The 27,203-nt window shown below is 45.1% G+C and overlaps 1 protein-coding gene across 2 annotated transcripts in view; it reads left to right on the top strand.

Annotated features, from left to right (window-relative positions):
• Positions 1-26,191, top strand: part of NUP188 (nucleoporin 188) — a 52,032-nt gene extending 25,841 nt beyond the window's left edge. Inside the window, exons 13-44 of one of the 2 annotated variants that reach the window (XM_063082111.1) lie at positions 3,425-3,490; positions 4,472-4,591; positions 5,194-5,320; positions 7,140-7,292; positions 7,492-7,618; positions 7,887-7,974; positions 8,062-8,138; positions 9,243-9,357; positions 10,748-10,868; positions 10,998-11,064; positions 11,780-11,908; positions 12,236-12,375; positions 13,197-13,303; positions 15,010-15,216; positions 15,333-15,502; positions 15,964-16,033; positions 16,450-16,517; positions 16,945-17,140; positions 19,015-19,092; positions 19,412-19,497; positions 19,773-19,918; positions 20,215-20,396; positions 21,594-21,794; positions 21,981-22,073; positions 22,898-23,056; positions 23,403-23,540; positions 24,211-24,285; positions 24,372-24,608; positions 24,709-24,840; positions 25,099-25,172; positions 25,274-25,403; positions 25,571-26,191. In XM_063082111.1, the coding sequence (XP_062938181.1) occupies positions 3,425-3,490; positions 4,472-4,591; positions 5,194-5,320; positions 7,140-7,292; positions 7,492-7,618; positions 7,887-7,974; positions 8,062-8,138; positions 9,243-9,357; positions 10,748-10,868; positions 10,998-11,064; positions 11,780-11,908; positions 12,236-12,375; positions 13,197-13,303; positions 15,010-15,216; positions 15,333-15,502; positions 15,964-16,033; positions 16,450-16,517; positions 16,945-17,140; positions 19,015-19,092; positions 19,412-19,497; positions 19,773-19,918; positions 20,215-20,396; positions 21,594-21,794; positions 21,981-22,073; positions 22,898-23,056; positions 23,403-23,540; positions 24,211-24,285; positions 24,372-24,608; positions 24,709-24,840; positions 25,099-25,172; positions 25,274-25,403; positions 25,571-25,747 (4,056 nt within the window). In that variant the 3' untranslated portion in view covers positions 25,748-26,191. Of the gene's footprint in view, positions 1-3,424; positions 3,491-4,471; positions 4,592-5,193; positions 5,321-7,139; positions 7,293-7,491; positions 7,619-7,886; positions 7,975-8,061; positions 8,139-9,242; positions 9,358-10,747; positions 10,869-10,997; positions 11,065-11,779; positions 11,909-12,235; positions 12,376-13,196; positions 13,304-15,009; positions 15,217-15,332; positions 15,503-15,963; positions 16,034-16,449; positions 16,518-16,944; positions 17,141-19,014; positions 19,093-19,411; positions 19,498-19,772; positions 19,919-20,214; positions 20,397-21,593; positions 21,795-21,980; positions 22,074-22,897; positions 23,057-23,402; positions 23,541-24,210; positions 24,286-24,332; positions 24,609-24,708; positions 24,841-25,098; positions 25,173-25,273; positions 25,404-25,570 lie in introns of both variants that reach the window. The other variant, XM_063082112.1, reaches the window with a different exon arrangement.
• Positions 26,192-27,203: the final 1,012 nt, after the last annotated feature.

Below are 27,203 nucleotides of genomic sequence, written 5' to 3'. Positions count from 1 at the left end.
TTTTAAATTAGCGTATTCATTGTTACAAATCATACTTATCCTTTATGCCCCTTATCCAATCTCTCCCCTTCCCTTTCTCTTTCCTCCTTCTCCCTCTAATAACCATAGATTTGTTCTCTCCATCTGATGGATTAACTGTGTTTCTCTGTTGGTTTGTTGCCTAGATGGTCTGCCCAGTACTGAGACAGGTGTGATCAAGTCCTCCCCTATTATCATATCTTTGTTCTTGAAAAAATTAAGTTATTCTTTCTTGAGACTATTCCATTTTCTGGGTTTTGCTGATTGCATCCTTATGGTGCTGTTTAACATGTTCCTTCATTCCGTATATTTCCTGTAAATTGATAGTTATGTCTAAAAAAGTGATTAGATAATTTAGGTTTGATTTTTTTGGTTTTTAAGCAAAACTGCTTCATAGGCGATGGTGTGTACTTCCATCAGAAGATATAAAATGCTTGGTTGTCTTTTTTTGTGATATTAGCAGCCATTAATGGTCATTGTCTAGATCCATTAATTCATTAGAGGTTGTGTAACAACACTCTCCTAATTCTGTCTTTCCTCCTTTGTTTATTGTTTGGAACATTTCCATGAAGAAGAAACTTGTTCTCATTAACTGTTTGGTACTCTGGTGTAAAGTACTATATAGGCTTGTTCCTTTTCCTATATCAGTTTTCCCTAACATCCTCCAAAGGTGGCTGGTGAGGTTTTTTAATTTTTTACATACTGTTGTGAAATCATGGATTTAAACCTATTAGCTGTGTTTTAATCTATTGCAGTTACAATTCTTATGCTCAGATTGCCATTGAGAGCTTTTTCAGATTGTCTTCTTTTTTTTTTTTTTTTTTTTTAAAAGATGACCGGTAAGGGGATCTTAACCCTTGACTTGGTGTTGTGAGCACCACGCTCAGCCAGTGAGCGAACCGGCCATCCGTATATGGGATCCGAACCCGGGGCCTTGGTGTTCTCAGCACCACACTCTCCCGAGTGAGCCACGGGCCGGCCCTCAGATTGTCTTCTGAATCCATTTAATACTACCCTTATATATTTTGATAGCTCTATTGATTTCTGGTGTGACAGGATATTATTGCAGGATTCTTTTGTAAAATTCTTAACCCAGACCTGGAATCTGCTTTCTCTAAGGAGCTCTGGTTCTTTTTAGTGGGAAATGATATTTGATGAATATCTTTATAAATAAATAATTGTGTTCATTTTTCTTTTTTTTTTTTTTTTTTTTTTTAAATTTATTTTATTTATTGAATCAAAATTGATTATACATATTTTGGGGGTTCAACATTGAGATATGTTGATCAAATCCATATTACTAGCATATATATCGTTACAAATCGTAATTATTCTTTATGACCCTTGTCCAATCTCTCCCGTTCCCCCACTCCCTCCCTTCTCTAATTACCCTAGATTTCTTCTTTCCTTCTGAAAGAACAATGGTTACTCTGTTAATTTGTTGCCTAGATGATCTGTCCAGTGTTGAGAGGTGTGATCAGGTCCCCCAATATTATCATAGAGCAGATGCTTCTTCTGTCACTCTGAAATGGGCTTTATATAAAAAGACATCCTCTTTTCTTTATCTCTGCTGGTGACTCTCCTTGTGTCAATGCACTCCAGTGGCTGGCGGACCATCTGAGTGGTGGTTGTGGCATCTAGCCGCTTTAGCGGCAGCCGTGGTTATTGTGGTGGCTGTGGTGGGCAACCCACATGAAGGTGATATTTTTGGCATGCTCCTTGGTGCTGGCGGTGTGCCTGGTTGTGGGGTATGTCTGATCCCCTTCTCCATGACTCTGGTCCCCGGGCAGACCCCGAGGCGCTGGCACAGTGTGCCTGGATGTGGGAGTGGGGTCCGGTCCCTGGCTCGAAGCCTCCAGTTCCCAGGCAGGCCACAAGGTGCTAGTGGTGTGTCTGGGCCGGAACTAATTTTTTGTCCTTTGCTTACTTCTAAAATAGAGGAACTTCCTGTGGAAACCAGTACTTGAGCTATGTGGTTGAGTTAGATTGCTGCTTTGCTGCTGTTTTCCTAGGGAAGGCTTTTTGTGCAGCTCAGGGTTTAATAGTTAACCTTATAGGTACTTCTGGCTCTGCAGAGACCTGATGGATCTGAGTTGTGTAGAATCTCTGATCTGCGCCTGAGTTTTTTCATCAAACTGCACCCCATGCAATTCTGCATTTTGACCAGTCTCCTCTGAGTGGTCCTGTGCTGATTGGGCTATCCTTGCTGTGCCCCAGTGTTCTCCAGGTGGGCCAGTGTCTCCCACTGCATGTGCTCCAAACACTTCCCATGGGACAGGTCCTGTGCTGGATGACTCACCAGCCTCTGAATGGTTCCCTTTTTTCAGTTATGGCTCCTCTCTCCTACGTGGGTCCACGGTAACCCTATTAGTGGTCTTGCTGTTCTGGGGGCTGCCAAGGCCCTCTTCTCCCCTTCCTCCTCCAAGTAACTCCATTCGAAGGGCACAACTGCAGCTTCTGCCGGCTCCTGCTCCGTGCGCTCATCAGTTTGAGCCTTAAAGCAGCCGCGGCCCGAAATGCTCAAAGCAGTATTTTCTTTCTCTCATCATGGTTTCTCCTGCCTTCATGAGCTCCGTAGGTCTCTCCTCCTCTTCCCCTGAGCTCCAGCAGCCCCAGCGTGGCTGATGTTACATTTTTATAGTCATAAATTGGTTGATTTGTGAGAGAGAGTGACGCTAGGAACCATCTATTCCGCCATCTTGACCGGAACTCCCATTTTGAATGCTTAGTGACTTCTTTTGTAAATTGATGAAACTGATGAAAATCAAAATTCTTATCATTAGAGAGAAATGAGATTGGTGTTAATCGACTCAATTTCTAAAGCTCTAGGGGTATACAACAAGCTTTGCATACTTTGGAAAATTCTGGTCACATTTGGACTCTACACTTGGAGGATTGATATTAGCATATTAGGGTTGCAGGAGGCCTTGGTACTTAGATTTAAAAGAAAAAACTCATCTGTAAGCATTTATTAGATTCCCAGTATGTGTTAAGCTCTATACTAGGTGCTGAGGATAAAAAAATTAAGAAGACATCATTCTTGCTCTCTAGGAAATCAGTCCAGCTGAGCTTAGTAATATGTTATGTTTACATGGCATTTTAAAATTTAATCAACTTCCCCATGCATTATCTCATTTAATCTTTACTGTAATACTCTGAAGCAGATACTATTGTCCCCATTTTACAGATAAAACACTTAAGGTTTGGAGAAGTGAATTTGTCTAAATCGTACTTCAGACAGACCATATATCCTAGACAGCGTGTAGTCTTACTTTTTAAACACAGAGTTCTTTCTGACATACTGTGTGAAGGTGTTTATAGGTATTTTTATTCCAACAGAATACAATTAAAAAAGATAGACTGGTTCAACCAGAGAAGTGAACTGTTATCTTCCTTCCCCCAACAGGATGTGATTGACACAGCATGTGAAGTCCTGGCAGACCCTTCTCTTCCAGAACTGTTCTGGGGAACAGTAAGTATGTCATGTCAGAGGGAATCATGTTGAGACATTCTTCGGAGCAAAGTAATTTATCCCTTTGGTGATAGGTTCTATACTACATATAGATTTGTATATTCTCATTTAATCTTCCCAAAAATCTATGAAGTATATACTACATAGATGTGAAGTGATTTGCCCTAGGTCACACAGCTAGAAACAGCCAGCCAGGACCCAATTCTTGCTGACTTGTGCAGCCCAAGCCATTAACCAATGTGTTATCCTATCTTACCTGCCAAGTCTTTTTTCACATTGTCAGTTTCTTAGGCACCAGTATTCTTGCAATTCTTGAAAGTACTGTTAGGGGACTGTAACTGTATCTTGATAGTTGTCAGAATACTGTAATTTGTTATAGTGAGAATTTGGCTTTGGAGGGAACAATTTCTCACCAGTACTTGGTCTTAGCATTGAAAACAGGCTGAAATCTCAAGGTCAAGCTGGTAAATAAATCTGTTTTCCCTTGTACTGTAGCCTTACTAATCTGTCTGTATGTATTACCCTCTTCTTCCTGAGACGCTATCCAGTCTTACAGAACCACAGTGTTCCTGGGAGAAGCTGGTATGACCAGTATTTAGATTGAGGATCTGTTGTTCATCTATGGTGTCTAAATGCTGACATATTTGTTTTTGGGTAGTTTTCACTTTAGTGGAAACAAGTAATGCAAAGGTGAACAATGTTGTCTTCATATAAAAAAGATGGCTGGGAAGAGGTCACTGAATAGAGTAGCAGCCTCTTTTCAGGTCCTGACTAAATGAGTTGTTTGACATAATTTTTCAAGAAATACAAAATACGAAAATATGAAATATGGAAATATGAAAGTCTTAACTTATTAGGGAGGGATAATATCTGCCTAAAGGAAGGATTAATTTTAGATTTTCCTATGATTTCTGTGCAATTCAGAGATATGTAAATTTATGGATAATGTAACGATCAGAGGCTTTTCCTCTTCCACCATAGGAGCCAACCTCTGGTCTTGGGATCATTCTGGATAGTGTATGTGGAATGTTTCCTCATCTCCTTTCCCCGCTCCTGCAATTGCTCCAAGCCCTTGTATCAGGGAAGTCCACTGCCAAAAAGGTAAGTTGTTTAGTCCGATGCCTAAAGAGAATTAGAAATACTTTTCATTCATTATTATTTTTCATTCATAAAGCATTCATTATGAATCCTATTGGCTTTTCCGTGTTGAAATTCCACTGCAATGACAAGTTAGTCTGAAGTTGAATGGAAGATGCAAAAGACAGTGCCTTATTTCTATAACATTAAATAAAAATCTTTTTATTAAGTACCTACTGTTGATACTGTGGGAGTAAGACTAAGTATAAAAGTTCCTTAATATCTGGTTGAAGAGAATACTAGATTTAGAAATAAATAAATAACAACAACCAGGTGGTACATAGTAAATGTCATTTGAGTAGTAAAGACCATACTCAAAAGAGTGTTCAGGAGAGATAACCACCTCTGTGGAGTGAAGGGAGACTTGAGATGGTTGTTAAAGAATGGTGATGATTTGATGAGGAGAGCAGAAGGGAATTCTAAGAAGAGTCACAGTGGTGGGCTTGTAAGAAGTTTGACAGTCATCACATACTCAGTCTGGCTGAAAGAGCAGAAGAGCAGATGTGGAAACTCTTGCAGGTCCCATAGGTGAATGTGTCACTGGATTTCTTTCTGCATGTTGGCAGGTGTATAGTTTCTTGGATAAGATGTCTTTCTACAATGAACTTTATAAGCACAAGCCCCATGATGTGATCTCCCATGAAGATGGAACTCTTTGGCGGAGGCAAACACCCAAACTCCTTTACCCACTTGGTAAGAAAATGAGATCCTTGGTAGCCCCTTTTACAGCATCCTCTATTTAGTCCCCATCATTGCTGTTTAATTCTTTTTTTTTTTTTTTTTTTTTTTGTCTTTTTTGTGACCGGCCGCACCGCGCCGGCCATCCCTATATAGGATCCGAACCCAGGGCGGGAGCGCTGCGCTCTCAGCGCCGCATCCTCCCGAGTGCGCCACGGGGTCGGCCCAACTGTTTAATTCTTTTATGTAAGGTGTCTTTAATGCAGTTCCTTCTCTTCACCGTCGGTGTTGATTCATTGATACATAGAGTCAGTTTCTCTCTTTTTAAATTAACTTTTTACATCATTAGATTGTTTTATTTTTAAAATAATGCATGTTTATTATAACAAGGTAAACAACACAGAGGTATATTTTTATAAGTCAATCTCTCTTCAGTCCTGTCTCCATCTGATAATCAATGTTAAGAATCTGGTGTATGGGGCAGGGTACCTGACGCAGTCCCTTCCCCCACAGGAAAAAAAAAATGGAATCTGGTATCTGTTCTTTCACATATTTCTGTATACTCTCACAAACTTCTTCTGCAAGTTGATTTTATTACATATGGCTCTAACTCATTCTTTCTAGTAACTATATAATTATCCTTGATGTTTTATAACTTTTTCTTTCTTCTTCTGAAGGACATTAGACTGTGTCAGGGTTTTTCCACTAGAAACAATGCTGCATTGAGTACATGGCACTTTTATTTTTAGTAGATAGAATCCCCAAAATGTGATTACTGGGCAAAAGGGTATATACACAATACAAATTTTGAATAGATGCCCCTTGATAGATGAATGAATAAACAAAATGTGTATGCATATTATGAGATATTATCCAGCCTTATAAAGAAAGGAAATTCTAGGGCCGGCCCCGTGGCGCACTCGGGAGAGTGCGGCGCTGGGAGCGCAGCGATGCTCCCGCCGCGGGTTCGGATCCTATGTAGGAATGGCCGGTGCACTCACTGGCTGAGTGCTGGTCACAAAAAAGAAAGGAAATTCTGACACGTTAAAATGTGGGTGAACCTTGAAGACATGCTTAAAGTGAAGTAAACTAGTCATAAAAGGACAAATATTGTGTGATTGTGCTCATATGAGGTACTTAAGAGTAGTCAAATTCATAGAGACAGAAAGTAGAATGGTGGTTGCTGGGGGTGGGGGGAGAGAAGAATGGAGAGTGAGTGTTTCATGGGTACAGAGTTTTAGTTTTGCAAGAGGAAACAAAGTTGTGTGGATGGATGGTGGTGGTGGCTGCACGACAGTATGAGTGTCCTTTATTGCCACTGAACTCTACACTTAAAAAATGGTTAAAATGGGAAATTTTATGTTATGTATATTTTACCACAACTTTAAAAATTAACAATTAAAAATTTTTGAGTAGAGTTAAGTTGTAGAAAAAGGTTGTAACAATTTATTTTCCTGCTGGCAGTATGCAAGAGTGACCAGTCACCACATTTAGGCTCATGTGTATTCCAAGTGCTCATGGAGCCATATATAGAGGAACAGACTCAGCCAGTGGTCTAGGCACCAATAGTCCCATGAGGTGGTCTTCCTGTAGTCATCACGTGAATGGAAAACCACTCTGTACTTAGCTGATTTTCAGACATCTGAAAAGAGTCACTTCTCCAAATGACAAGAGAGGTTTAGTTTTTGTAATGGAAAAAACTGTAGGCATGTTAGCTCCTAAGAAGAGAGTCTAAATAGCTCTGTGTGATTAAATTTTGGTGTATGGTAGAGGAGTCACCTCTTCCTAATGTGTCCTCAGAAATTAGACTGATTTCTCTTCCTCCCTTCTTCAGGAGGTCAGACCAACCTTCGCATACCTCAAGGCACTGTGGGCCAAGTAATGCTGGATGACAGGGCTTACCTGGTACGCTGGGAATACTCCTATAGCAGCTGGACTCTCTTTACCTGCGAAATTGAAATGCTGCTTCATGTTGTTTCAACTGCAGGTAAGGTCAGCTTTGGGAGACAGCACTGTGGGGAGGACAGAATGGACATGCTTGGAGGGTTTGGAGAATAGAATTTCAAGGTAAAATTCAGAACCATCAAGATTGTGATTTGTCTGATGTATTTATCTGGGTCTCGAAGACTGTTCAGTGATCTGAAAGAGTTGTTTGCCTTGAGGTCACAGGCTGTCTTTTCCCCTAGATGTGATTCAGCACTGCCAGCAGGTCAAACCCATCATTGATCTGGTCCATAAGGTTATTAGTGCAGATCTGTCAATAGCAGACTGTCTCCTGCCCATCACATCCCGCATCTACATGCTGCTGCAGCGGTGAGTCTCTCATAGCCAACTCTTAGCTATGTGGCAGAGCTCTCAGCAGGTTTTCTCCCAGTTTTCAGAAGCCTGGCTACACACACACTGGGTTAAGGTCCACACATGTTCCTCTTTGGGAAGCCCTGGTGTGATACCTGTCTCCAGCTGAGGGTTTTCCTATTTATATATCCCTTCTGAGAGGAGTGACTTGGGAAGAGAGAACTGGAAAATATTTTTGATGGAACCAATTCATTTGATTGAGTGCAGTGCACTGTTCTCCAACCAGGTTAACGACAGTGATTTCCCCCCCTGTGGATGTCATTGCTTCTTGTGTCAATTGCTTGACTGTTTTGGCTGCCCGGAATCCAGCAAAGGTGAGTCTTCCCAACAGCCAAAAAATGGAGCACTTGGTATATACCTGAAGATATGTGGACATTTAACTCTTTTTTTTCCCTTCTTAGGTCTGGACTGATCTTCATCACACAGGTTTTTTACCGTTTGTGGCCCACCCTGTCTCCAACATGAGTCAGATGATTAGGTGAGCCAGGTCTGTGGATGGGTAGGCCATATTCCCTAGTGAGAATCATATGATTCAGTTCTAGCCTAGCTTTATTAGTGTATATATATATTTAATAACAGGACAGTTTACTGCTTATAGATCCCAGAGAAAAGAGAGCAGCATGTCTTGCAGCTTCACTGGGAAGGGAGGAGCCATCTGAGAAAAGCAGGGTCAACCAGCAAGTGGAGAGCAATATAGAGAACAAGGAATCTGTGGTCCAGAGTCTTTGTTGGGGTCGAAGTATTAGCAGGTAGATTTCTTTTGAGGTGTTTTAATTGGTGAGTTTAGACCAAGCAGGTGTGAGTTTTGTGCAGTCATGCTGTGACTGAGAGGTTTTCACTATGACATGTCCACCCAGTGTATGTGGACTGTAGAGGTCAGTGGTGTAAGTCAAGTAGGTTTTATCTGATAGCTTTATTAAAGAAGCTTCTCTATCACTAACTCTGTGCACTCCTTGCCTGTTCAGCCCTCTGATCAGAAATAGGAGAGTGAGTAAAGGACAGGCTAAAGGAGACAACGGGACACCAGGCACAGAGCTACTCTTCTCTCTTAGGGCAGCACTGGTAGTTCACAGTTTTTAAAGCCTTAGAGAGAGAGAGAGAGAGCGGTTTCTCATCCAGCTGCAACCACTTTAAATATGTGGGAGTTTACTTCCCAGCCTAGAGAATCTAGAGGTGTTTGGATCTAGGGATTTAGCATCCCATTCTTAAGGCACATATACTCTACTTTTCCTTGTTTTGAGGGTTCTTGAGCTCGCCCAGTAGACCAGCTACCATACACAGGATCCCTCCTACTACCTTAGCATTCTTACCTTGCTCTCTCTTGCTTATAAGAGAGAGATGTTTCCCTGATATTCATTTGATTTTTCGCTTTAAACCTCTTGGAGAAGTATATCAATAAAACCTGTTCTTAATGTTTATGATGGGTATAAAATTGCCTAGATTTGATTAATTCCCTTGCAGAACTTTCCTGTTTTATGCCTGCAACATCTAGACAATAAGAAGAATGTTCTGTGATTACAGTTTTTTGAAACCTTGACATTTCCCCATCATTTTTTCCCTCTGCTTCTCTGTCTTTTCCCAGTGCGGAGGGAATGAATGCTGGAGGGTACGGAAACCTCTTGATGAATAGTGAACAGCCCCAGGGCGACTATGGGGTCACTATTGCCTTTCTGCGTTTGATCACCACCCTGGTCAAGGTACAGTCTGGTCAGATGATTCTGAAATAGTTTCCCTGTTCCTTGCTTCTGTAGTTATCTTGAATGTAGGCAAAACAGTTGTCCTGAAGATATGGTGATAACAGTTTCTATGTACTGAATACCAACTATGTGCCAGTTTGTTCTGTAGGAAATAATTATGTGAACTTATTTAATACTCAGAAGGCTTATGAGTTAGAACTGAAGAGGCCGTATGGGTAATGCAGTAACTGTCAGGCTGTTTTGACTAGCCCAGGATAATATGTACATTTTATATCATGTCCCAGTACACACAGGTGTGTTTGTATACTCCTGAAGCGGAGTTTCAAGATACAACATTTAGTCTTCCGGTATAACGTGAACTCATGTATTTTCTATTTAGTTCTTTTTTTTTTTTTTTTTTTTTTTTTCCCTTTTTTAAGTGAGTTGTGACCATAAGCTGATCTCGTAATCCACTAACAGATCACAACTCAGTTTGAAAAGTACTGATATGGAGCATGGATTTTGGAGTCAGATAGAATTAGGTTTACATTTCAGGTTGATCACTTAGCAGCTGCTTGACCTTGGACAAGTACAGAATCTCTCAGAACCTTTATAAAATGGGAATGATACATAGACTCTACTTCATGAGGTTAACAGGGCTATGTATGAAAAGCACTCAGCACACTTCCTGTCTCGGAATCAGTGAATGCTTAAAAGAGAAACAAGTGTATATAGAGATAGGGATATATAGAGATGTTTATATATAAAAAAAGAGTTCTCAATTTTAGGATAAGGAAACTGAAGTTAAATACTATTAGGACAAAGATTTTTTTTTTTTTTTTTTTTTTTACAATGACTGGTAAGGGGATCTTAACCCCTGGCTTGGTGTTGTTAGCACCACACTGGCCAGTGAGCGAACCAGCCATCCCTATATAGGATCTGAACCCAAGGCCTTAGTGTTATCAGCACTGCACTCTCCTGAGTGAGCCATGGCTGGCCCTAGGACAAAGAATTTTGGATATCACATCTCCTTTCTTGGTATTCCAGTGATGGGATTGAGGTTAGGGACGTCTGGTGATCATGAGAGTGAAGCTGGTATTCTTTATCATCGATAGTTCTATATCCTTTATGTTTAAGGTACCTTCTGTCCAGATTTAACCTTCATCCCTCTTTTTCATGTAGGTTCCTTTTTTTGGTATTGTCATATTGTCTTTTTAGTTGCTTTTTCTATTCTAGAGAAGCCCACAAATTCTCAGTTGAAGTAGTGTTCTGATGTTATTGTTTTTTCACTGATTGCCAAGGTTTGTCCAGATTTCATTTGGACCTATATATGGTATTGGAGTTAAATCTCTAGAAACTAAATGACTCTTCCTTAAATAGCAGAAGCCCTCACAACATGGGTTTCTTATAGGGGCAGCTTGGTAGTACCCAGAGCCAAGGACTTGTGCCCTGTGTAATGTTCGTGCTGAAGGAGATGCTTCCCAGCTACCACAAGTGGCGCTACAACTCTCATGGTGTGAGAGAACAAATTGGTAAGGACAGCATGGGTAGGGAAGACCTGGGCAATTTATGGCTCCTTGGAGATCTTCTTTCTCTCCTTGTCTTGGGAAAAGGGTCATCACACAAGGCCACATTATTCCTGTGTCTTTTCTCGAGTCCAGGTTGCCTGATCCTGGAGCTGATTCATGCGATACTGAACTTGTGCCACGAGACAGACCTGCACAGCAGGTAATGGAGGGACGATTACTAGAGCTTGGTGCTTACCAAGGGAAGTTATGGGCTTTCACTGTGAGAAGCCATCTCATTTCTTCCAGAGAACTCACCTTGGTTGAGCCCAGAGCTCAGTAATCTTTGAGGTTATGATTTGCTTTCCACTGGCCTGTTTATCATTTCTCCCTGTAGAGAGAGAAGAGCAGATGAAGTGGGAGTGAGATTTTGTATATGTGTGTACTCTTATATATTCATCATTTGTTATGATCTTTACAAAAGTTATGCATGTTTATTGGAAAATGCTCATTCAGTGCAAAATGCCCTTCATAAATCAAATTCCTAGAGATGACTCTTGTTAAGAAGTTAGTGTGTATTCCAAGTTTTTTTTCTCTGCCTATACTGACTGCTCTGTGACTTTCTTTCCATGCCACTATACATAGATCTGTCTTGTTTTAATGATTTTGCACATTCCATTGTATGGATTAATCATGTTTCATTTCAGTAAATATATGTGTTAATTGATGGACATTTAGATCGATTCTCATGGTAGTCTTTACGATCCAGCTTTTTTCAGGAAAGCGATTCAGAGTGCCTTCATCTCACAGAGAGCTGTTCTGTATCACCAATGTCCAGTTGGTTAGATCTACCACCCTAGCCCAGCTGGACAATGCCCTTTCCTTCCAGTGATCAACTTGACAGCTCCCTCGTAACTCAGAACATCTCTGTCTTTCAGTCACACTCCCAGCCTGCAGTCTCTCTGCATCTGCAGTCTGGCCTACACAGAAGCAGGACAGACAGTTATCAATATCATGGGCATTGGTGTGGACACTATTGACATGGTAATGGCTGCTCAGCCTCGAAGGTAGGGCTCTGTCTCCACCTTCCCCCATTTGTCTTTATTATGCATGCATGTTCTAAGAATTCCAGTTTAAGTTAACTTGTAGTAGCTTTTTTAAGACAGCCTTGTTCTTCCTAGGATACAGGCTTTATGTAACTTAGTGGCTCCTCTATAGACTGGTACATAGTAAAAGGAGTTGATTACTCCTCCTCTCTCCTAGTTTGGACTGGGGCCTCTAACAGAAGCTGTTGAACCCTGGGATTATTGTAGGAATCTAATTCATGAGAGCACATATGTTACAAGTGAAGTCATGTTGTCTGAATCAACTTTGGTTTCCATTTGGCACCCTAGTGATGGGGCAGAGGGCCAGGGTCAGGGCCAGCTGCTGATCAAGACAGTGAAACTGGCATTCTCCGTCACCAACAATGTTATTCGGCTGAAACCTCCTTCTAATGTGGTGTCCCCCCTGGAACAGGCTCTCACACAACATGGTATGTAGTTTTCTTCCAATCAGCAATATTTCTGCCCTGAAGTATATATTTTAGGCAGTGTTTTTGGACAGCAATGGTATTCTCTGATTAACTCCTTGAGGAAATATGGGAATGATTACCAGCTTCTCTCCTGGACTTAGAAACCAGAGGACTGGATCATACTTTATTTCTGCCTCCTATTAATGACAGAATAATAGTTACAAACACAAGTTCGAAGTCAGACTGCCTTGGTTCAGATTTTGGCTCCAGCAAGCTATGTGACCTTGGGCACATTATTAAACAACTCTGCCTAAGGTTTCTCACCTGTAAAATGAAAATAACAGTAGTAACTACCTTATAAGATTACAATGAAGATTAGATAAATTACTACATGTAAAACATGTAAAGAAGTTCCTGGTAACTATTAGGTATTGGCTAGTATTACTCTGTGACCTTAAACTAGTTATTTAAATCTCTTTGAGACTCAGTTTCCTCATTTTTTAAGTAGGTGTTTGGATAATGTCCAAGACCCTTTCTAGCTATATAATTTTGGGGTTATAATGCTTTTTTTGCATTTCAGTGCAATGCCTTTTTCTAACCTATTAAAGTACTTATTTTCTCCTAAGTGTATTTTTGCTGTTAATGAATTGAACTGTTTATCTCCACATCCTGGCTATCCCTTTGCTCCTGAAAAAAAGAGAATGATAACCTGGGTTTGTTCTGGCACTCCAAGTGCTTGAGGGTAAATTCCCTCATATGTATGAGCTTTTTTGAACAGCAGCCTCTTTAAGAGCTTGAATGAGGTGTATTTGGTGGGTAAACTGTTTCTTGTGCTTCTTCAGGTGCCCATGGGAACAACCTCATTGCTGTTCTAGCCAAATACATCTACCACAAACATGACCCTGCTTTGCCACGTCTTGCCATTCAGCTGCTGAAACGTCTGGCCATGGTAGGATCCCACTTAAATAACCAGAGCCCCAGGAAACTGACTCTGCTTGAGACCACTCTTGCTGTCTCCTAAGAGAAGGAGCTAGCTAACTTAAACACACATACACACACATATAAATATGTGTTTATATGAGAGATTTTTTTCCTAATCACGAAAGACATACATGCTCATTATAAAGTATTTGTTTAAATGTTACAGATAATTGTAACATAGAACATTAAGGTACCCTGTGATCCCCTTGTTTCAAGAATCCCTAAGGGCAGGTTGGTACACATTGCTCCAGAGTTCTTTTTATCTATGTTTATGTATTATGTAAAGGTGTAAAGGAGTGTGTACTTTTGTTGTTTACAAAAGTAGAATTCCACTACACAATCTGTTTTGTGACTTTCTTCATTTAACACCATATCGTGCAGTCTTTTCATGTGGCACACTGGAGCTAGTTTGTTCTCTTTTTTTTTTTTAAAGATGCCCGGTAAGGGGATCTTAACCCTTGACTTGGTGTTGTCAGCACCATGCTCACCCACTGAGGTAACCGGCCATCCCTATATGGGGATCCGAACCTGTGGCCTTGGTGTTATCAGCACCACACTCTCCCAAGTGAGCCACGAGGCAGCCCCTAGTTTGTTCTCTTAGATGTTTGCAGGGTAGGCTGGCCAGTTACCTCAGTTAGTTAGAGCACAGTGTTATAACACCAAGTTCCAGGGTTCAGATCCCTGTATCAACCAGCTGCCAAAAAACATATATATATATATAAAATAAAATAAAACAGAAAATGCTTACAGGGCATACCATGGAATGGATACATCCTAATTTATTTGGGCTATTTTGGTCTTTCACTATTATAAGCAGTGCTGCAGTGAACATTATTATGCATAGAACCCTGTGAAGTTTTGTTTGCAGTTTCTAAAAAAATAGATAGGTATAAGTGAAAATTTAAATTTTTATTAAATATTTCCAAATTGCCCTCCAAAAAAGATTGTAATAGTTTATACTTTCTGGTGTTTTTTTTTTCAGGTGGCTGGCCAGGTATAGGGATCAAACAAAAAAAACCCTGGACCTTGGTATTATCAGCACATGCTCTAACCAACTGAGCTAACAGGCCAGCCCCCCGTAATAGTTTATACTTCTAACATCAAGTTTTAGATCCTTGCCACAATGGCTTTATCCATTTTTTAATAATTTTTTTTGCAATTTAATAGGCAAAAAAAAATCTCATTTTTCACTTAAAAATAATTATTTGTTTTTGATTATACATATTTATGGTGTACAGAGTTGACTATCAGTATTTGTGTACAGCATGTGGTGATTGTTAGCATTTTCAGTATTATTAGCATTTTCATCATTACACATTGTAATTATTGTGTCCCTTACCCAGTTACTCCCTAACACCTTTCCCACCTCTAATAGCTATAGGTCTATTCTCTCCTTCTTAAAGTTTGTTTTATTGTGGTCTCATTTTTCATTTTGAATTTATTTAACCATAAGAGAGGCTGAGTGTCTTTTTATGTTGATTACTATTTCTCCCGTGAAGTTTTGGGCATCTCATGGTGTTGTTTGGGGTGATGCCCCTTTTCGCTTAAAGCTTTATGTCTAGGTGCTTCCATTTCTGCCCTTTTTCTGAGAGTTCTCCAGTGCCTTTCTGCAGTGACCCATTGAGGTTTTTCTGGAAGTGGGTCTCTAAGCCTGTGTGTCCCGGTCTCCACCAGGTGGCCCCAATGTCGGTGTATGCTTGCTTGGGCAATGATGCCGCTGCCATCCGTGATGCCTTTCTGACCCGACTGCAAAGCAAGATTGAGGATATGCGTATCAAAGTCATGATTCTGGAATTCCTCACAGTTGCAGTGGAGACCCAGCCAGGCCTCATCGAACTGTTTCTGAATCTGGAGGTGAAGGATGGCAGTGATGGCTCCAAGGTGAGTCTGCACTTGGGATGAAGCTGGGAGATGGCTTCCTAGGGAATGGGTGCTGGGCTCTGCAGGTGGAGCTGCTAGCAGTGGCTGTGGGAGTGAACTCCTGTCCCCTCTTGCAGGAATTCAGCCTTGGAGTATGGAGCTGTCTCCACGCAGTGCTGGAGCTGATTGATTCCCAACAGCAAGATCGATACTGGTGCCCACCCCTGCTGCATCATGCAGCCATTGCCTTTCTACATGCCCTATGGCAGGACCGGCGGGACAGTGCCATGCTGGTCCTCAGAACCAAGTAAGTTTCACTTTGGGGTAGCCTCATTTATTTGGTCTGTAAAATGGAAGTAACAACAGTTCTTATCTCAGAGGTTTGTTGTGACACCTCACTGGAAATGTGCCTAAAAAATGCTTAGTGCCTGAGGTACATGAGAGTTTTACACTTATTCTCTTTTTAATGCTGCCACCAGCAGGTGTCATGTTTAAGAATCAGCTACTTTTGTGTTCCTGCCTTCTGCTAAATCCATCAAAACCTATTCTTGGTCAACTCTATAAAATATAATTGTACTTATTAAAAGGAAAGTGTAATTTTATCGATGGAACCCTTTACATTTATGTAAGAACAATTGATGTATGAGAGAAATGTTAGGATTGGGACTGGTGAAATATGAAGGAGTGACCACCAAAGGGATCTGGAGAGAGCGGCAAAGGTATTTGGGAGGGCAAAAGTGTGATTTGCAATATGTACTTCCTTTCTAGACCCAAGTTTTGGGAGAATTTAACTAGTCCGCTGTTTGGAATCCTTTCTCCTCCCTCAGAAACATCTGAGGTAAGCTGTAGTGGAGAGTGTGACAGTGCTTGGAAGACCTTAGGAAGAAAGGCTGGGCTGTGAGATGGATGTGCAGAAAGCTATACGTTCCCTAATTAAACAACAGAATGTTTTCTTCACTAGAAACTTCTTTCTCAGAGAAGTGCCTGCTTCCTCTCCCTTTGATGTCTTGCTTTGGGAAGGAAAGTGGCTTGCCCTGCTCTGTGTTGATGGCTCTGTGATCTTCTCCACTCACTTGGAGACATTGTGGACCTGACGCTTCTGCTCTTGCAAGTCAGACGCCCATTCACATTTGCTAGGGAGTGTACTTGGCTTTTATTACAAGGATTGGGTTCCTGCTCTGTTGTGTTGTGGGTGGACACCAGGGAAAAGATTTCCCCACATGATCGGTGTCTGTCTGCTCTTCCTCTCCACAGCCCAGCATCCTGGAAACCTGTGCCCTAATCATGAAGATAATTTGCTTGGAGATATACTATGTAGTTAAGTGAGTCTTTTCCCCTTTTGAAATTTTAATTAAAGGTTGTGGAAGAGGGAGATCATGGTGGCCTACCACTGGGTACATGGCTGTCTGAGCCGAGACAGAGGAGAAAGCTGGTTTGGAACCATTTGTGGAGGGCCAGTGAGCTGTGTCCCTGGCCAATCCATTGATAGCATTTATGATTACCAGAAAGAGTTACTGTGAAGCAAACTCCATGTGACCGGGATTTTATGGAGAAGGAATCCTGGAAAGGTCTCTGCCCAAGCCATTATGTTGAGCAAGAAGTATGAGCCTCACACATTGGAGGTGATCCTGGAGCTGTCTGCCTTTATGTCCATGTTGTTTTCTCTGCCTCAACAAGGGTCTGTACCCATCGCATTCCCATTTGCTTTCAAAACCAAACTGTAGGTTTTGTTTTTTCTTGACACTGTAGGGGTTCATTAGACCAGTCATTAAAAGACACACTCAAGAAATTTTCCAGTGAGAAACGCTTTGCCTACTGGTCAGGGTATGTCAAGTCCTTGGCAGTTCACACAGCTGAAACAGAGGGCAGCAGCTGCACCTCCTTGTTAGAGTATCAGATGCTGGTCTCCGCCTGGAGGATGCTTCTCATCATTGCCACCAGTCACGTAAGAACCTCTTTGGGTGCATTTTCGCTTTGATATCTTAGCAGTGATATGTTAGGATGCCTAGCAGGTACAGCCTCTTGGGATGAAGAATAAATCAGGATTTATCCCTGAGAGCTAAAACGTAATGGATTCTGTGCCAAGAGATAGGGGCTAATATGGGGGGTGTTTGAGAGTGTTGAGTCCAATAAGAGACATTTAAGAGGAGTTCAGAGAAGAAATTTAGACTCCCTTCAGACCTTCCTAAAAGCCTCCTGTAGTTCCTTTTGGGCCTTGGATAGGTTTTAGCTGCTCCCTTCCCTCATCTACTTCTCCTGCAAATGCATCTTGTGCTGTGTGCCCTGTAGACACCAGGTAAAATATTTGTTAACTAGTCAGCTAGTTACAGCTGCAGCAGTACCCTCTCGAGAGCAGTTTGTTTTCATTGGTCTAGAAAACTGCATTTCCTGGTCTCCTTAGAAAGAGAACAGAGGCCATTATCTGCACTGTGTTTCTACTGAGAGTTGGTTTTGAAAGACAGCATTTGGGAGGAGTTTGCATTGTTCTTGGTATTTTTTGTGGTTTGTCATCATCATGCTGTGTCATAAGTACTTGGTGTCGAATTGTTCTTACCTGGGGAGTCCAGATTAATATCGTGACTTCATTAACAACTTCAGCTTGATAGATGCCTTCTTGTTCCAAGCATCTGTCACATCTGTGAGACTTGTTCCCTAGTACCAGACTGCCCACGTTTGGAGCTTTTAGCCTAGAAAGAGCAGGTGTGTAAACACTCCTGCTGTGGAATAGTGTTTGTGGACCCCTGAGACTCTGGACACACCCAAAAGGCTCAGCCGTTTTGGCGAATTATTGATTCCCCAGGGTATAACCTCTCTCACCTGCCTTTTAGGCCCTAGTTAGTTCTTGAGGTGTAGCTCTGAAAATCTCATCATACATTTTCCTCCTAGGAAATCTATCTGGTTAAGTACAGGATGTTGATCATTCATTCATTCATTTGATGGCTGTTAGTGCAATGCTTTTGCATGCTAGACACTGGGAATATAACAGTGAATGAGGCAGATAAGGCTTTTGATCTAATGGAGACTGGCCTGTCAGGGAAGTAAATTGTAAACAAATTCACAAATAAAAAATACAGTTTTAGATAGTGATTAATTTGCTGTGAAGAAAATAATCAAGATGTTATATGGTAGCAAACACGTGAGGTAGGAGTAGTCAGAGAGGCCCTCTCTGAGGATATGTCCCAATTGATACCTGAGTGTGTGAAGAAGCCTTACAGGTGGCGAGCCTGCGGAGGAGAAAAGGCTAGGCACATGAAATAGCAAGTGCAAAGGTCCAGAAGTGGGAAAGAGCTTGGGGTGTTCAGGAAGGAGGAAGGAGGAGAGCAGGCCTGGGTAGAGTGAGCACAGGTGGGGGTGATACCAGGATCAGTCGGACCAGATCCTGTGGGGCCTCCTGGGCTATGTTGAAGCATCCGGTTTGTATTTCCCAGGCACTGGGAAGCCTTTGAAGGGTTCTAAGCAGAGAAATGATGGCGTTATCAAGAAAAGGTGAACCTGGGCTTGATTCTGACCATATCGAAGTATCCACAGAGAAATAGCACGGCCCTCATTTTAATCAGTGAAACAGTGACTTATTAATGACTAATTGCCTCACAGAGGACCCCACAGTTCTTGGTCACTAGAGGCTGGGAAATTTTCCCAACTGAAACCTTTTTCTGGGCCGAGCCCGTGGCGCACTTGGTAGAGTGCTGCGCTGGCAGCGCGGCGACGCTCCCGCGGCGGGTTCGGATCCTATATAGGACTGACCGGTGCACTCACTGGCTGAGTGCCAGTCACGAAAAAACGACAAAAAAAAAAAAAACTTTTTCTGTTCTTTTGCAGGCAGATATTGTGCACCTGACCGACTCTGCAGTGCGTCACCAGCTCTTTCTTGATGTGCTTGATGGGACCAAAGCGTTAGTAAGTGTGTCTGGGAGATTTCACAGTCCTCCTGGGGAGAAGGTTTCTGAAGTCAAATAGCAGAGCTCATGAGTGCTGGTCGCACAAGTGGTCAGGTTAGAGGGCTCAAGTTGGCCTGGGAGGCCTGCTGCTACAGTAGGTAAGTGAGGTCTGCTGCCATGCCAGCCTCTGGCCTCTCTCCTGGTTCCACCCCTGTGAGCTCACTGCTGGCACAGAAAGGCATGGGACTGAAAGATGCCCTGTGGATGGAGTGAACATCTTCCTGCTGTGTCTGCTCACAGGAAGCCAGACTTCTAACTGGTCTGCTGTTTCCCCTCAGCTCCTAGTTCCAGCCTCAGTGAACTGCCTCCGCCTTGGCTCCATGATGTGCACTCTGCTGCTTATCCTCCTCCGGCAGTGGAAAAGGTGAGCACTGTGCCAGAAGAGATGGGCTTAAGGCCGGAGCCTCCTCAACAGTGCCTGCCCGGTCCTCTGCTAACCTTACTTCACCTTCCCGAAGGGGAGAAAATGAGTCTAAAATAGGCTGGCTTTCCATCATCGGGAATGGGAGTGACATAGCAAACAAACAGAAGATGGAGCAGACTGCTTGGTGGGCATCCTGAGATGGAGTGAGGTCAGTTAGTGGCCTTTATATGAGGTGTGTTTTCCTGTCATCCCTTCCCTTTCCCCATTCTTTCTAGAGAATTAGGTTCTGTGGATGAAATCCTCAGACCCTTGACAGAGATCCTGGAGGGAGTGCTACAGGCAGACCAGCGACTCATGGAGAAGACCAAGGCCAAAGTGTTTTCAGCATTCATCACAGTGTTGCAGATGAAGGAGATGAGAGGTGAGGGACAGGGGCAGTGGGGAGCAGCAGTAGCAGGCTGATGGCAGGCAGCCTGGCTGGGGCTTTCTCCAGCTTAGGGCCACACTCTTCTCCTGTGACTTTTGAGTTTTCAGTCTTGGAACTCTTGCCTCAAGAAAGCTCTTTTTCTTCCCCATCTGTCTTTCCTCCCCTCCCATGGGACAGACACTCTCCTTCTTAGCATCTACTGTATTCCCAGCCTGGGGAGGAAACCTTGGTGTGCAGTGAGAGTTGGCCTGGTGAGCATGACAGTGTCCCCTCCCCTGTCTGCTCTGCAGTAAGTGATATCCCGCAGTACTCCCAGCTGGTGCTAAATGTCTGTGAGACCCTCCAAGAAGAGGTGATTGCACTGTTTGACCAGACCCGCCACAGTCTGGCATCAGGCAGTGCCATGGAGGACAAGGACAGCATGGAGACTGATGATGGCTCTCGGCCCCGGTACAAGGACCAGCGTGATGGGGTGAGGGAGTGCCCTAGCAGGCTGTCTCTACTTCTTCCAACTATCCCCAGCTCTGTGTCAGGCCCTGGGCTGACTAGTGTGCAAAACAGCTAGTCGCTGCACTTATGTAGTTCATAGCCTGGTGTGGAAAGTTAATCAGACTGTGCAGAGAAACAGAAGAACCCCATTATGACAAGTACTGCTGGAGAGAAGTACAGGAAGAACCTGCAGCTTGGGTTCACATCTGATCTAGTGACTTGGACAGAAAGTGCATTTTCAAGCGATGACTTAAAGAATTGATTAGAGTGGGGCAGGCGAAGGGTTCCAGGGAGATTTGGGCAATGAGGAGAGCATGTGGCCAGCTGTGGGTCAGATGCCTCTAGTGACTGGAAGAAAGGCTAGTGAGCAAAGAGTGAAGGTAAGGGCTGGGGAGTGTGGGGTGAGAGAGGCCTGGAGAGCTGGGGCTGGATGACAGCAGCCTTCTCAGGGTCTTTGATCTGGGTTCGAAGTGAAATAGGAAATAATTTAAAGGTTTTAAGCAAGGAAGGGAAATGATCCAATTTGTATTCTAGAAATCACTCTGGAGGGAGTATGAAACAACGTTTTTCAAACTGAGTCATGACCTATTAGTGGGTCTTAGAATTAGCTCATTTGGTTACAACTAACATTTTTTAAAAATGAACTAGAATAAAATATAACAGAAAATGTAAGTGTGCTTTGCATGATTGGGGGTGGGTGGGTACTGTTACTGAAGATATGTAGGTATGTGTACATTGGGGTGCAATCTGTGGGAGGTGGTCAAAAATAAGACTGAAAAGCCACTGGCATAAGGACAGATTAGAGAGGATAGAGAAGGACCGTTTAGGAGGCAGTTACAGTAGTGCAGCAAGAGGTGACGTCACTCAGACTCTATGTGGCAGAAGTGGGTCGAGTGGGCAGATGGAAGCCAGGACATAGCACTGACAAGGCTTGATGACAGTGTGGGTGAACATGGAGGGAAGAGGGAGCTCATTATGGTGGATGGAGTGGCTGTTCCCTGAGAGGTGCAGAATTGGGAGAGGTCATGAGTTCTGTCAGTCAAGCTCATTTGGAGATGTGTGTGACCAAAGAGGTCTTGGGCAGCCGGGTCCAGGGCTGGCCCTCCTCCTCATCCTCCTCTTTTTTTCCTTAGACTGCTTCCTTCCCTTTTTACCCATCTCTGCCCCTGGGCCCCAGCAGGTGTGTGTCCTGGGCCTGCACCTGGCCAAGGAACTGTGTGAGGTGGATGAGGATGGTGACTCATGGCTGCAGGTGACCCGCAGGCTCCCCATCCTGCCCACCCTCCTCACCACCCTGGAGGTGAGCCTTCGCATGAAGCAGAACCTACATTTCACTGAGGCTTCGTTGCACCTGCTTCTCACTCTGGCTCGCAGCCAGCAGGTAGGCCAGCCCTAGGGCAGGAGGGACCCTCCTTGCTTGTGATGGGAGTGGGTTCTGACACTCATAGAAGCTACGGTCTGGCCCAAGAGCTCTACCTGCTCCTGGGCAGGGCAGCTGAGGCTTAGGCTCTAGTCATGGTGGGGCAGGGAGACAAACTCCATCTCATTCCATGTCTTTCCCTCCTAGGGAGCCACAGCAGTGGCTGGAGCTGGCATTACCCAGAGCATTTGTTTGCCCCTCCTGAGTGTGTACCAGCTCAGCACCAATGGCACGGTGCAGGTGAGTGCCCGTAGCTGTCTAGGAGGCGTGGCCTGGCCAACTTGTAGTTCCAGTTGAAAAGTGCCCTTCCCCATCTTGGTGCTTTTGCTTGCCTTGGAAGTTGCTCTCCTCTTCATGGCTTGTCTAATGCACTGGTGGTGAGGAATCTTCCTCACCCCCAGGCTGACCTCTAGCAGGAGATGCTTGGCCACAGAAAGGCACCGCCTGGTCTCTATGTACCACCTTTGGGAGATGACATTGGGAATAGGTCCCTGGGACCAGGCCTCTAGCCAGGGCAGCTGTCCTCTCCTCTCTCCCTCCCAAAGGCAGGGTATAATTGTAATTTCTTCGCCCCTGTTCCACCAGACCAGGACCAGGAGAAAGGAAGAGGGTAGTGTGAGTGTTTGATGGGGCCTCAGCACCAGGTTCTCTGTGCACCTTAGTTATAGAGGTCTCCTAATTTCAAAAGAGTAGTCTTCACTTAACCTCTCACTCTTGTAGGAATCGTTAAGGATTTAGTCATCTGGTCCAGTGCTCTTTAGAGGAGACTTGGAGGGCCAGAGCAAGGCAGCAGCATGTCCAAATTCACACAGCTAGTTAGTGGCAGACCTGAGTCAAGAACGCAGGATCTCATTTCTCTGCCTAAGCTTTCTTTCCTCTTATCTGCTGGCCTTGGATCATGTCTGGACCTGCTGGTTGCCAGGCAGTGTCTGTACCCACTCTAAGAAACTTTTTCCTCCCAGTAGCTGGGCTGCCTGAGCTGCTCGGCTGCAAGGAGGCCCTGCTGTACCTGTCAGCTGGGTTCCTGTGGCACCGTGTCCTGAGCTTGTCTGTTTGTGTCTTAGACGCCTAGCACCTCTCGGAAATCCCTGGATGCTCCCTCTTGGCCAGGGGTGTACCGCCTGTCCATGTCCCTGATGGAGCGGTTACTCAAAACTCTGCGCTACAACTTTCTGACTGAGGCCCTGGATTTTGTGGGTGTCCACCAGGAGCGGACTTTACAGGTGAGGGACTGCCAGTATCACAGGGTGTGGTTTCAGGGTAAAAAGGGGTCTGAGCCATTCATGGGGGAGGTAGGTATGGAGTGTGGGCCTTGGCAGTTGAGGAGTGTTGACGCCCTTGTTGCCTGAGGTGCTCTGAGGACTACTGACTGATTAGCCAGCTAGAGTTTGCTGAGTGAGGGGAATGGCTGCGGTCAGCTAAGACAGAAACCTTCATTGTAACGCCAGGCCACCTATTGTGCTGCCACCTCAGCATTTGTGGGCCTAGGACCTGTCCTCCCCACAGGAGGGCAGACATGGGTGTCAGATCTCTGAGCTATCACCATCCTTCCCTGCTGTCCCCTCCCAGTGCCTCAATGCGGTGAGGACAGTGCAGAGTCTGGCCTGCCTTGAGGAGGCGGACCACACCGTGGGCTTCATTCTGCAGCTCTCCACCTTCATGAAGGAGTGGCACTTCCATCTGCCTCGGCTCCTGCGTGATGTCCAGGTGGGGCAGCAGACACGGTTTCTTAGAGGGGTCTGGGGAAATGCTTGGGGACAGGGAGGCTGTGGCCACGCTCTGGGGCACCTCCTATGAACTGCGCACGAACATGAGCATTTTGCCTGGGAGCACAGGATTTGGTTTCATGTTGCTTCCTCTGGCTGAATGTTTCCCTCCACAGTGAAGGGCTGACATGTAGGTTAGGAAATTGCGTGGTGTCAGATGGACCTTGGTTTAGATCCCTTCAGAACAGGTCTGAATCTGGGAACTAGTGGGGGGGGCAGGGGGGGGGCACAGGGAAAGAACACAGGCCCTGGAGTAAGACTCTATTGTTTGCTAATTGTGTGACTTTTGGCAAGTCACTTCACCTCTCTTAGCCTTTATTTTTCTGTAAAATGGGAATAACATTCCCCATCTTCCTTCCTTTCTTTGGACCTTAGAATGTGCCAGGTGTTTAGCTAGGTTCCAGGGACACAGCCCAAGCCTGCTGACACTGAGCTTGCAGTCCAGCATACTTAGTGGCTGAAAGGGTTTTAAGCTAGGAAACGTGGACAGGTGAGCATCTGTAGGAGAGAGAAGAGCACTGGTATTATTAGTCACCTGTTTGGTTGGTGTAGTCATTTGGTCAGGGCTGCTGTCAAGAGCATTCCCCTCATCCGTTCTGTGTGTGTCCCAGGTAAACCTGGGTTACTTGTGCCAGGCCTGCACCTCCCTCCTGCATAGCCGCAAGATGCTGCAGCACTACTTACAGGTAACTGAGCCCTAACCCCATGACTGCCTTGAATGTCTCACTCCTAGCTTCCTTGGGCTTCACCTTCATTTCTTGACTCTGCTCAGAACAAAAATGGGGATGGCATTCCCTCAGCTGTTGCCCCCCGAGTTCAGCGGCCACCCACTGCTGCTGCTGCTGCCCCTTCCTGCTCCTCCTCCTCCAAGCAGCCCACTGCTGATACAGAGGCCTCAGAGCAGCGAGCCTTACACATGGTCCAGTATGGCCTTCTCAAGATCCTCAGCCGGACCCTGGCAGCCCTGCGCCACTTTACCCCTGATGTCTGCCAAATCCTGCTGGATCAGGTACCAGCTGCCCCTGTGCAGCACCCCTGCCTCCCAGCAGCCAGCCTCTGTAGCTACCTGGTGTCTCAACTGGGTTCTAGATCACTCTTTTTCCTTGCAGTCCCTGGATCTTGCTGAATACAATTTCCTGTTTGCCCTGAGCTTTACTACACCCACTTTTGACTCCGAAGTGGCCCCCTCCTTTGGGACCCTTCTGGCTACAGTGAATGTGGCCCTCAACATGCTTGGAGAGGTAAGGTGGTGCTGTCAGCCTCTGGCTCCTCCACCCAACACTTCCTCCCAGTTTACCACTTCCCAACTGACCTTGGGCATGTTATGTAGCCTTCCCGAGCCTGTTCCTCTTCTAAATGACTATGGTAGAACCTACCTGTGAGGATTAAATGATGTAACTGATGAAAATTGCTTAGTGCAGGACCTGCCAGGTAGGAAGCTCTCAATCAGTGGGAGCTGTTACTGTCATCTTATTTACTGCTTGCTGCTTTTCCTCCAGCTGGACAAGAAAAAGGAGCCCCTCACCCAGGCTGTGGGGCTCAGCACACAGGTGGAAGGGACCAGAACATTAAAGTAAGACCTTCTTCTGGGACTTGATAAGAGGCTGGGGCAGTCAAGGACACCTGCCAGCTCAGCCCTCTGCAACAGTACCAAAAACCTGCCCCTTCCCCCAGGTCCCTCCTGATGTTTACTATGGAAAACTGCTTCTACTTGCTCATCTCCCAGGCCATGCGTTACCTTAGGGACCCGGCTGTGCACCCCCGGGACAAACAGCGGATGAAGCAAGAACTCAGCTCAGAGTTGGTATGGATGGATGGATGCAGAGGGCTCTGATTGGAGGGGGCTGGGCCAATAGGGAAAGACCCCCATGTGGCCCTGCTGGCCAGTTCCTGAGGGTTGGGACAGTGGCCAAGAGGTGCAGGGCCTCGCCCAGAGGTGCAGGGCCTCATCCAGTGCTTTTTTTCTTGTAGAGCACACTGCTCTCCAGCCTCTCGCGCTACTTTCGCCGGGGAGCCCCCAGCTCCCCTGCTGCTGGTGTCCTCCCTTCGCCTCAGGGCAAATCCACCTCTCTCTCCAAAGCCAGCCCTGAGAATCAAGAGCCTCTGATTCAGCTGGTGCAGGCCTTTGTCCGGCATGTGCAAAGATAAGAAAGCGTGCTGTCCGCCTCCCACTCTCCACCAGCCTGCATGGCAGCCCTGGGCGGAAGGGGTGCTATGGCTGACAGCCTGTCTGCGACTAAGAGCAGCTCCTGCCACCCTCTCTCCAGAGTAGCCACGACTCCAACCACCCGCCCACTGCCATTATTTTTATAATAGATGAAGAGGTCAGCAGCAGGGGTGGGGAGCCAAGAGTCTGCTGTGCTCAGGCCCTCACGTTCTAAATGCCCCTGAGAGTCGTATTCTTTTCCTTCGAGCATTCCCCACAGCACTTGTCAGGCCCAGGGGAGGGGCAGAGAGCCGGTATACGGCAGTCCAGGAGAGTCTGTATGCACAGGTTTGAAAATCTCTTTTCCATGATCTGTTCTTGCAGTTTTTTGGTAATATAATACTGTGGACTATTTATACAAATATTAAAATACTGTTTATAGACAACTGTGTGATGTAACTTCAGAGCTCAAGAATGACAAGCCAGCTGTCAGAGCCTTGAACAAGTCTTCGGCCAGGAGCCTGGAGGTGGGGCAGCAGTTTGGGGAAGGCAGGGTATTTATTGATGGTGACTCACTGACACTCCTCTGTTAACATCCCTGGGTGGGGGTACAGTGGACGCTGTCAGGTCCTCCCTCTCTAGGCCCACCTGGGCCCTGTCTCTGGTGCCTCCATTTGCCCAGCTGGCTGAGCTTATCACTGGGTGTGGCCATTGATAATTCAAGTTCTGCTCCTTCCTACTTATAGCTCAGTGCCCCTGCCTTCCTGCTCCTGCTCTTCAGAAGCCCCAGTGGTGGGGCCCACCAGCCTCTGGCCTCCTCAGGACCAAAGTCAAGAGAATGCTGGGCCCAGCTAAGAGCCATCGAAAACATGGGCACCCCTTGAGATTTCTAGAATCAGGCTGACCTGGGCTTGAGTCCCTCTGCTTAGCCACTTGCCAGGTGTGGTGCCTTCCTCCCCTCATCTGTAAAACTGAGGACGGCATGAACACACATGAGCATGTACTTGGCTTAACAAGCCTGGCCCACAGAAAACACTGACAGCTACCAGTTGAGCTTCAACTGTCAGTCAAATTCAGCAGTCCATTCCACAATCCAAATTTAGGAAGGTCTTTTTTAGGAATAAAACAATTATTGTGCAGCTTCATGTAAGGGAATGGCACTGCCATCTGAGAGGCATGGGCCCGGCGTGGGAAAAGGAGGGCTGGGAAGGCTGTGCTTCCCGCCTTAAAGAACTTTCCCCTCTCTCTGCCCTAGTGCTCTGGGAGGGGGACCAGCCAGCAGGGCACCCTGCTCCTTTGATAGTCACCCCCGCCCAGGAAGAGTGGGGCAGATGTGTAGTCATCCCTTTCCTTCCCTCCCTTAGGGCTGGCCTTATGTGACAGTGACCTGACAGGAGCCCAGGCAAGTCGCACACAAAGGAGGGTTTATTATTCATCATTGGCTAGAGAGCAAGCAGA

This window comes from Cynocephalus volans, chromosome 17 (genome assembly GCF_027409185.1).
Source record: "Cynocephalus volans isolate mCynVol1 chromosome 17, mCynVol1.pri, whole genome shotgun sequence".
NCBI lineage: Eukaryota > Metazoa > Chordata > Mammalia > Dermoptera > Cynocephalidae > Cynocephalus > Cynocephalus volans.
Note: the sequence above shows the minus strand (reverse complement) of the source record. Positions and strands in the feature narration are given on the sequence as shown.